Source organism: Neomonachus schauinslandi, chromosome 15, assembly GCF_002201575.2.
Source record: "Neomonachus schauinslandi chromosome 15, ASM220157v2, whole genome shotgun sequence".
NCBI lineage: Eukaryota > Metazoa > Chordata > Mammalia > Carnivora > Phocidae > Neomonachus > Neomonachus schauinslandi.
Window position 1 is genome coordinate 35,718,530 of NC_058417.1, and position 9,304 is coordinate 35,727,833.

Consider the following 9,304-nt stretch of genomic DNA (forward strand, 5'->3'; position numbering starts at 1 on the left):
AGGGGCACAGTGTGGGGTAAAGGTTAAGGCAACCAGGCTGGGGGACACCTGGGTGGCTCAGTCGGTTAAGCTCAGGCCATGATCCTGGGGTCCTGGGATCGAGCCCTGCATCAGGCTCCCTGCTCAGCAGAGAGCCTGCTGCTCCCTCTCCCTCTGCCTGCCGCTCCCCCTGCTTGTGCTGTCTCTCTCTGACAAATTAAAAAACAAACAAACAAACAAAACCTTAAAAACAAAAAGGCAACCAGGCTGGAAGCCCAGCTGTACCATTCACCTGCTGGATGACCCTGGGCAAGCTCAACTCTTTGTGCCCCGATTTCCCAACAGCAGAAGGAGCCATGCAGCATTTCAGAGAGTGGTGAGGATTATGTGAGCTGACCCACGGAAGTGTACTGACGGCATTCCCCACATGTTCTGGAGGCACACAGGTGATCGGTGTGATAGAAGGAGCTTCAGGATGTGTGACAGAGACCGAACTCACCCAGCAAATGGGGCAGGTGTGTTCCTGAGGAGGGAAGTCCCCAGGAAACATGAGGGGTGCTGCAGAGCGGGAAGAGAGGGTGGGCAGCGAGGACAGGGGCGTGAGGGGCAAGGCAGTGAAGGAGCTGGGGAGCTGGGGAGCTGGAAGTTACAGTCAAGGGTTTTAAGCAGCTGTAAAGCGTTCGTTCTCCTTTGTACATGTGGAAACATGGCACACACTTGTCCTGTTCACAGTAGCCCCCGGCACAGGGTAATTCCTTGCTGACCCTCCTTCCCCCGCCGGTTTCCAGAGCCACGGGCTGCCAGATCCCACAGGGCCTTTCCACCTGCCTGCTTTCTTGGAGGAGTGGAGCAGGGGGAGACTTAGACCCCCGCCTGGGGGCGCCTAGGCTCTGCATCCACACAGCTCCTTTGTGACCCCGTGGGCCAGGTGTGCCTAGGTTTGAACCCAGGCAAATAATTTCTCCTGTTGTGAATATGCAACTGTTAAGTGCAGCAACCTAGTACAGTGCCCTGTTCATAGTACGTTCTCGGTATATATAAGTTTTGGCTCTCTGCTGTTGAAACATAAGCTTCTCCTCAACCATCGGGCTGGAGGGCAGAGGGAGCTGGGGGGAGGGCTTGGGTCGGGGGGGGGGGGGAAGGGGGAGGCAGGGGAGTGTGGCTAGGCACCAACTCTTACGAAACAGAAGAGAAAGTGGGTTTTTTATTTACAACACCACTTGCAAAGGGCAAACAGTTGGGTCCTTAAATCAGTGTTCACGGGGTAGGGGAGTGGGAGAGCCCCTTCCCCGGCAATCCCCTGTAACCTGTAACCGAGGAAGGGTCCCAAGAGGCGAGGTGCCGCGACTCCGCGCGGAGGGCAGAGCTAGGCGCACGTTGGGGAGGAACTGCTTTTCCTGGGCTGGGTGCAACGGTGCCTACCGCTGGGCTTAGGAGCCAAGGAGGGCATGGGGGCTGGCGGTAGGGGTGCATTTCTGCAAATCTCAGGGCTCAGCGCCCTGGAGGCACAGCCCTGCCACTTCTGGGTGTGCGGGCGGGGACTCACGCAGAGCCCCGCAGCCGCTCCAGCGAGGGTGCCCCCCACCCACGCTCCTCCGCAGGGATGCGCTGCCTCTCTCCTTTCTCCCTGCGCGCAACCCCACCTTCGCTCGCGCTCGGGGAGCCTGCGGGACAGCCGGGAGGCGTGGCCCGCAAGCGGCCCGCCCCTTTGATGTGCGCCGGCGCCGCTGTGATTGGACAGTCGCTTGTGACGTGCGGGGACTGCGGTGGGCCCGGGTGCTGCGGCAGCCGCAGCGCCAGCCGCGGCTCGGGCTCCGGCTCCCGGGCATTTAAAGGGGACGCGGCGGCTGCCCGGGGGGATGGGGGGCAGGTGGAGGGGGCGACCCAGACGCACATCATCCACGGGCCCTCGGGACTGGAGGGACTCGTGAGCCGGAGCCCAGAAATCCGGGGGTGGATAAGACACCGCGTCCCCTCCAATTCCCGTAAGCACCCTTTGCCCCATCCTGCGCCCAAATACCTCAGCTAGCCCCTCTCCCCCATTCTTTACACTCCAAACTAAGCCGGGACAGACCTCTACCGCTGCCGCTCCCCACGTGAGTCCTGGGCTCCCCGCGGTAGGGGAGGGCTGGGGTCCCAGTGTGGGGTGGGGGCTGCGTGGAGTTTGAGGGCGCTCCTTCACGTGTGTCAGTGGGGGAGTCCCTGGAGCGGAGAAATGAGTCCTCCTTCTTTCTCCTACCCCACGAACGTGGTTCCGGGATAGCCCTCTGTCCCCGACTCGGGCACAGCGAAGGAATCTGTGCCCCCTTGCTCCCCGCCACCCACCAGTCCCCTGGGCTCCCCGAGCTGCGCACCCCCCTGCCCCGCATTGGAGCGAAGCACCCGCCAGCTGGGGGTGTGCCAGAATGCCTGCTTTCCAGCCACCTCTAAAAATATCTCTCCCCCCACTCCACCGGCAGCTGCCACCTCCCTGTCCACCGAGGATCCCCTTCCAGCTTGTCCACCCAGGCAGGGCGAGCCCAGAGGGGACTCCTGGTCCCAGCTAATTCACTGACACCAGGGCTCCAGGTCCTCAGGGCCAGCTTACTCACAGCCCAAGGGGGTCTCCAGGGCAATAGGGGGAGCTCTGGCTGCAATTTTGCCAAGAGGCACCAGGAACTCCTGAGTTCTGATCCTGCATCTGATGTTGTGTGACCACCTCCCCCCTCCCCGGGGATGCTAGCTTGACCTCTCTGGGCCTCCGTTTTTCCTATTTGCTGCTGATGGTGGTAAGAAGGAAGAGACCATGATAAAGCTGGAAATACAGTCTTGGGGAGGGAGAAAACTTCAGCTTAGTTGTGGGATCCAGTTCCTAGTGCTTGATAGAAGACCACCTGGGCTTGGGCAGGAGGCTTGTAACTGTGGTATCTGCAGGGTCCTCGATCCCCACTTCCATCCCTATCCTCTGCATTTCCTGGGGAAGACTGTCCCCGAACTGTCCTGTGGGCTCCCAGTCCCCTCATTAAGGGGGGGGGAGGGATTTCAAACTGTTTCTCCCTCCCCCATCCCCATTCCCACAAATATCATCTGAAAGCATTTTTGTCAAAGGCAGGAGGAAACAAGGAGGAATCCGGTGATCTGATGTGGAATCAGGGAGGCGAGCACCACTTTTAGGTGGGACTAGAATATGGACTCCCTGCCACCCCAAAGAAACCCCTCTCTCCTCTCTCTGCTCTAGCCATCTGGAGAAGCTCCTAGATCCTGTCCCCCTTTTCTCTGAGGGACTCTTTTTGGTGACCACAAAAGGATTTGGTCACTTAGGACAAAGCTGCCAGAGGTGAGTAACCTTTCTGAACGTCATGAGAAGCAGATGCCAAAGGGGCCTGGGGTGCCACTGATTACCATGGGGGTATGGGTGGCATGGCAGCACAGCCTTCTCTTTCTGGGGGAATAAACTCAGGATGCCTGGCTTTCTGCTCTGGGGACTAAAAAAACAAGGGCAACTCACTAAACAACAAATGTTGAACCGATTTCCCTAAATAGTATTATTAGATGAAAAAATATACCAAGTCTTTTGCTCTAATGAACGAGAAGTTCTGTACATGATTGAAAATCAGTGGACCATTCCTCCAAATTTTTAAAAGGAAAAGAAAAAGAAACAAGGGCAAAACCAGGAGACCCTTTTCTATGGGATGAAAGTTGGTCTCTGGGTGGCTGCTTGAAGAGCCTGTGTATCTTTCTATGGCCCGCTCTCTTCTCCCCAAGCCCCGCACGTGTCGTCCGTGTCTGTGTGTGCCGTGGGGCTGTTTGCTTTTACCGCAGAAGTGGCATCCCCTGACCTTTCTCCTCAAACTCACTAGGCCTGGGGGCACACATGAGATATCAGGCAGGATCCTGGAAGTTTGGAACTCCTCCAGATAGGGCCTGGGAAGAGCCCTTCCATCCTCCAAAACATGCTATTCCAGTGTCCCCATGCCTTCTCTCCCATCTTCTCCTTGACCCCTCCCCTAACCCCCACCTTTTTCTGCCCCCTGCCCCATTCAGCTTTGGCTGCCTTTCCGGATTCCTAGATTGAAAGATCTTCAGTGGAAAGGCTGAGACCCACCTCCATCCATATCAAAAGGGCTTAATGCACATCTGGTTAGGGCGTGGCGAGGGGTGGGGTAGCTCCAGGTGATAGGGGCCCTCCCTCTGACCTATGCCCTGTTCCTGGGAGGTCCCAATCTCTGTCTCGGGGGCCCTCAGCTTCTCCCTGAGGGTCTGGGATGGTCTGGGGAGCATGTCACCTTGACAAAGTCAGGGGTTTCCAGTGTCATCCGCTGTCACCACCAGAGGGCAGCAACCAGCCAGGACTTTGCTCCTTTCCCGGTCTAGTCCCCTGGTTCTCGGTATCTTTCCAGATCTGTCCCAGCTGCTTCTAGTCTCTCATTCAACCCCAAGGTGTGTGTGTGGGGGGGGGGGGGATGGAGCATGGGGAGGCACTGGGGGCTGTAGGTGCTGTCCTCTGTAGCTGAGCTGCTGAAGCCCCCGCGAAGCCATCCCCTGTCCCCAAAGCCACACAGCAAAGCCCCGCAGAAATTTCAAACTGACTTCCAGCCGATTGCCAGCCTCTGAAAGCACCAGGGAGGCCAGTCCCAGATCATCTGCGATGCTCAGGGGTCCTGGCCCCCAGCTGTGGTACAATGACCCGGGCATCTGCCCCTTCCCTTTTAAGGGCAGAGAGCATACAAGGCTGTGGCCAGGTGTTCATGAACCAGGCTCCCTGGGGACACAGCACAGCCTCTGACAAGTTAACCTCTCTGGGCCCTTATCTGCTGAATTCATGGGACTGCGATGAGCAGTGGGAGAACACTGGTGCGGGTGATGTGTAAACCATGACACAAGAAAGGGGTCCGGGATTATACTGGAGAAAAAAGCGCTGGTCTCAGACCCTAAGTTCTGGTTTTGAGATCTGTCTTTGCCACTTACCTTTGAGTAAATCGGCTAACCGTTCTGGATCTCCAATTAATATCACCTGTAACCTCTCGAATGTCCCAGGCGGTGGGTAGGAGGATACGTAGCAAGGGCTTTGCCATCTGTGAGCGCTGTGCCTATTTGAGGGGTTTTCACTGAGCCCCTGGGAGTGGTTCCTGGGGCTCAGCCAAGGAGATAGAATCAGGTGCGCATTAGTAGTGGAAACAAAGCTAGCTGCTGGCGCTCTCAGACAGAACTTGTGTGGTTGTCAGGAGCTCTGGACGACGGCTGGAGGCCGACAGAGTCCCTACAGGTGGTGCCCAGGGTGATGCAGTGACAATGAGCGGGTGTTTTCCAGTTGCTGGCCTCCGATGCCTGTCTAGGGTAAGTGGGTCCCTCCAGGGGTCTCTTAGGATGAGGTCTCTACCCCCTTCCCATTATGGGGTGGAAGGAGCCCTATCCAGCCCCCTTTAAGCCTACCCTCCTCTCTACTGGGCCTCCACTAATCCCTGGAAGCTTCCATCCCAGGTGTGGGGTCCTGCTGCTTTACGTACTCCAGGGATCCTGGGCCACTGAGACTCCCAGATGGATGTCGATGAGACCAGAGGGGGACTCTAGGGATGAGCTCGAAGGGACGGTGCTATTAGGGAGGCAGAGAGCTAGGTCCACATCCCAGCTCTGAAATTCGGAGCTTGGACTTCCGTTTCACAAGGTGGGCCAGGCCACAAACATCACAGGAATATCAGAGATCGAGTTAGGAAGAAGCCAGAAGGAGGAGTGGTTCCGTCTGGACTGACTGAGGTGGGAGGCCAGGAGGGAGAAAGGCAGTGTGGTGGGTATTCTGAAGCGGTACGTGATTTGCTCTCTGCCCGTCCGCCGGCAGGCAAAGGTGGCGGGACAGGCTGCTGAGGGCTTCTGTGGCCTCCATTCACTTGCCTTTCTTTGTGCCTCACACTTGCACTCTTTTTTTTTTTTTTTTTAAGATTTTATTTATTTATTTGACAGCGAGAGACACAGCGAGAGAGGGAACACAAGCAGGGGGAGTGGGAGAGGGAGAAGCAGGCTTCCTGCAGAGCAAGGAGCCCGATGCGGGGCTCGATCCCAGGACTCTGGGATCGTGACCTGAGCCGAAGGCAGATGCTTAACAACTGAGCCACCCAGGCACCCCACACTTGCACTCTTGTCCCACGTCCTCTGTAGGTGGGACTCTGGTCCGAGGTCTCCACTTCCTGGAGCCCCCTGTCCCCAGCCTGTCCTCCTGTGCAGTCTGTCTCCAGGTGCCCCTGGCATGACCTCCTCCTAGCCTTCCCCTTCCCCACCCTGTGCCCACTCCCTGCTCCCTCCCCCTCTGCCTTTTCAGCCACTGCTGCTCTCTTTCCTCTCCCTCACCTGTCTCCCAGGTATGTCGTGGCCTGGCTCGGGAAGCTCCTACCTCCCCAAGCCCCACTGCTTCTGCTGCCCGCTGCCTTCGGACTCTGGCAGAAACCCCACCCGCTGACGTGTTCCTCCCAGGGAATTGGCAAGTGATTAGTTATGAGCTCTCAGCACAGGGCCCGAAAACTCCCTGGAGAAGCAGTGTTCCAAGCTGGGACCCCATCTGGCTGGAAGCAGCTCCCAGAGAGCCTTCCTGGGTCAACCCAGCGACCTGGTTATTCCAAGAGCTAAAATCTAGTTCTCTGGCCAGTGCGGAGGCCCAGGCACTTAGCTCTCCAGGCCCAGCCCTTAGTAACCATCCAGGCCCAAGGACCTGGCATTCACAGTCCACATGCCTTGGATGATACCAACGAGTGTTCCCTGGAGCCTGGCCTATTGGCCACAGTCCCATCAGCTGGGCTTGGCCCAAAAAGGGAATGAGGAGGCTGCTTCAGTTGGGTGAATGCCTGGCTTCCCTGACCTACGTTTGTTAGGGAAGAAGGTGGAGAGCACTCCACACCAACAACAAGGGTCACTGGAAGTCTCCAGAACGGCCTAGTTCAGAAACCTCCCCCAAAGGGGTGTCCCCTTGGAAGCTGCGCTTCCCCTCCGTTAAGCTGACCCTTTTAAGCTCCGTGGCCCCAGAGGAGAGTAGCAGAAACAGGTGCTAAGGAAGCCCTTCTGGGTTCAGGAGGAGGATGTCTTCTGAGGATAAACCCCAGCACAGTTCACTGAGAGGCGCCAACGGGGTTGGGCAGGGAAGGCTGGGGTGGGGGCGGTGGCGTTGGGTCCTCTGCCCAGCTTAACCTGCCTTGGGTCCTCCTCAGGTCTTGGATGTGCCAGCGCCTCTGGCCGTGGCCCGCTAACCAGCCTCTCCCGGGCCGGCCCGCGCCGCGCCCCCTCTCGCTTGCTCCCTCCTCCTCCTCCTCCTCCTCCTCCCTCCCCTGCTCCCAGGACGGCGGGATGGCCGCGCAGGGCGCGCCACGCTTCCTCCTGACCTTTGATTTCGACGAGACGATAGTGGACGAAAACAGCGACGACTCGATCGTGCGCGCCGCGCCGGGCCAGCGGCTGCCCGAGAGCCTGCGGGCCACCTACCGCGAGGGCTTCTACAACGAGTACATGCAGCGCGTCTTCCAGTACCTGGGCGAGCAGGGCGTGCGGCCGCGGGACCTGCGCGCCATCTACGAGGCCATCCCCCTGTCGCCCGGCATGAGCGACCTGCTGCAGTTCGTGGCCAAGCAGGGCTCCTGCTTCGAGGTGATCCTCATCTCGGATGCCAACACCTTCGGCGTGGAGAGCGCGCTGCGCGCCGCGGGCCACCAAGGCCTGTTCCGCCGCATCCTCAGCAACCCGTCGGGGCCCGACGCGCGGGGGCTGCTGGCGCTGCGGCCCTTCCACACGCACAGCTGCGCGCGCTGCCCCGCCAACATGTGCAAGCACAAGGTGCTCAGCGACTACCTGCGCGAGCGGGCCCACGACGGCGTGCACTTCGAGCGCCTTTTCTACGTGGGCGACGGCGCCAACGACTTCTGCCCCATGGGGCTGCTGGCGGGCGGCGACGTGGCCTTCCCGCGCCGCGGCTATCCCATGCACCGCCTTATCCAGGAGGCGCAGAAGGCCGAGCCCAGCTCCTTCCGCGCCAGCGTGGTGCCCTGGGAAACTGCCACCGACGTGCGCCTCCATCTGCAACAGGTGCTGAAGACGTGCTGAGGACGGCGGCCTGCAGGGGGCGCCCGGGCGGAGGAGGGGGCGGGGTGGGGGGAGAGCGGGAAAGACAAACCTAGTTTTATTACTCCCTTTTCCCTTTGGCTTCGGTATGTCCCTCCGGGAATTTTGGGGATTCCGGGCTCGTCCCCCCGGGGGCTGGGGGAGGGAGTTCGGAGCCGTCCCTATCTATGCAGTTAACCCAGCGCGGCTGCCTGCCCCCTTTGCACTGCAACGTTTCATTCTGGAGTCTGGCCCCACCGAGGGGGTGCGCATACCCGGGAAGGCAGCGGTGTTTCCAAAATCCTTGTCCTCCGAACTGGGAGGAAGGGGTTCCCTGGCAGGGGAGAAAGGAACATCTCCCGCTGCTTTAACTGCTCCCTTGAGCTGCGGAACCTTCCCAACCCCCTTTCTTCTGTTAAGGGAACTCCGTCCCGAAAGCCTCCAGGTCGCGCCGGAATCCCAGCCGAGAGAGATGAGGCTCTCCACCGACGGCCTCAGGCCTAGGTCTTGCTTTACCTACCGCGTCTCCACACTACACCCTTTTTCTTCTTGCCTCCCTTCCCGCACCCCACCCCACCGCCCACCCCCCCGCCAGCATCCCCAAAGTTGGGGGCAAAAAAGTCGGAGGGAACAGTCGCCTCCTGGTGGTGGAACGAGGTAGCACACGGTCCGGCTGGGGTCCATCCAGCCCGGGACCTCGCAGCGCGCGACGGTGTCTCCTCTCACCCCAGCCTCGTCTATGCAGCAAGAGACCAGGGACTTTACCAAAGTCGCCCCGCGGGCTGGGCACTCTGCGCCCCCCTCCTCCCGTATGGAACAGAGAGCCATGATGTTTTAAAGCAGAGCCAGCGAAAGCCAAGCCCCTCCCTCTTTGGTGTTTCAGAGCTATAAAGGAGATGAAGGGGGGAAGCGCTGACTGAGATCTCTCGCGCCGATGTCTGAAGAGTGAGGGCGAGGCGATCCCTGCCCTCAGAGAGCCCCACATAAATGGGGGAGTTGGTGTTACCCCCCCCGCCCCCCGTCGGGGAAGAGTGCCCAGCTTGAGGAACCAAAACCGAGCAGAACACAGCAAAGCAACAGGCAAAAGAACAGGATGCAGTCAGTCGGTGCCCAGCCTCAGGGGTCTAGTGTAGAGGGCACTTAGGACGGAAATGATGGGGAGAGGCGGCTGCCGGGGCAGGCAGAGGGGGCTCAGTAATTAGCAGGAGCCTTTCACTCCCTTTCTCTCTCTCTCTCTCTCTCTCTCTCTCTCTCTCTCTCTCTCTCTCTC

At 59.3% G+C, this 9,304-nt stretch overlaps 1 protein-coding gene across 2 annotated transcripts; it reads left to right on the forward strand.

Annotated features, from left to right (window-relative positions):
• Window positions 1–1,744: 1,744 nt before the first annotated feature.
• Window positions 1,745–8,053, forward strand: PHOSPHO1 (phosphoethanolamine/phosphocholine phosphatase 1). Of its 2 annotated transcripts, XM_021704287.2 has the most exons (4): window positions 1,745–1,964; window positions 3,197–3,295; window positions 5,184–5,295; window positions 7,279–8,053. In XM_021704287.2, exons 3-4 carry the CDS (start codon window positions 5,251–5,253, stop codon window positions 8,035–8,037), a joined length of 804 nt encoding a protein of 267 aa, XP_021559962.1. In that variant the 5' UTR covers window positions 1,745–1,964; window positions 3,197–3,295; window positions 5,184–5,250; the 3' UTR covers window positions 8,038–8,053. The 2 variants fall into 2 exon arrangements, with proteins under 2 accessions (XP_021559962.1, XP_021559963.1); XM_021704288.2 differs by lacking the exon at window positions 5,184–5,295.
• The last annotated feature ends 1,251 nt before the right edge of the window (window positions 8,054–9,304 follow it).

Excerpts from the sequence above, each read along its gene's own strand:
- PHOSPHO1 (XM_021704287.2), top strand. The coding sequence starts at position 5,251 with ATGAGCGGGTGTTTTCCAGTTGCTGGCCTCCGATGCCTGTCTAGG. Across the intron at positions 5,296-7,278 it reads GCCTCCGATGCCTGTCTAGG|GACGGCGGGATGGCCGCGCA; the intron begins GTAAGTGGGTCC and ends CCCTGCTCCCAG.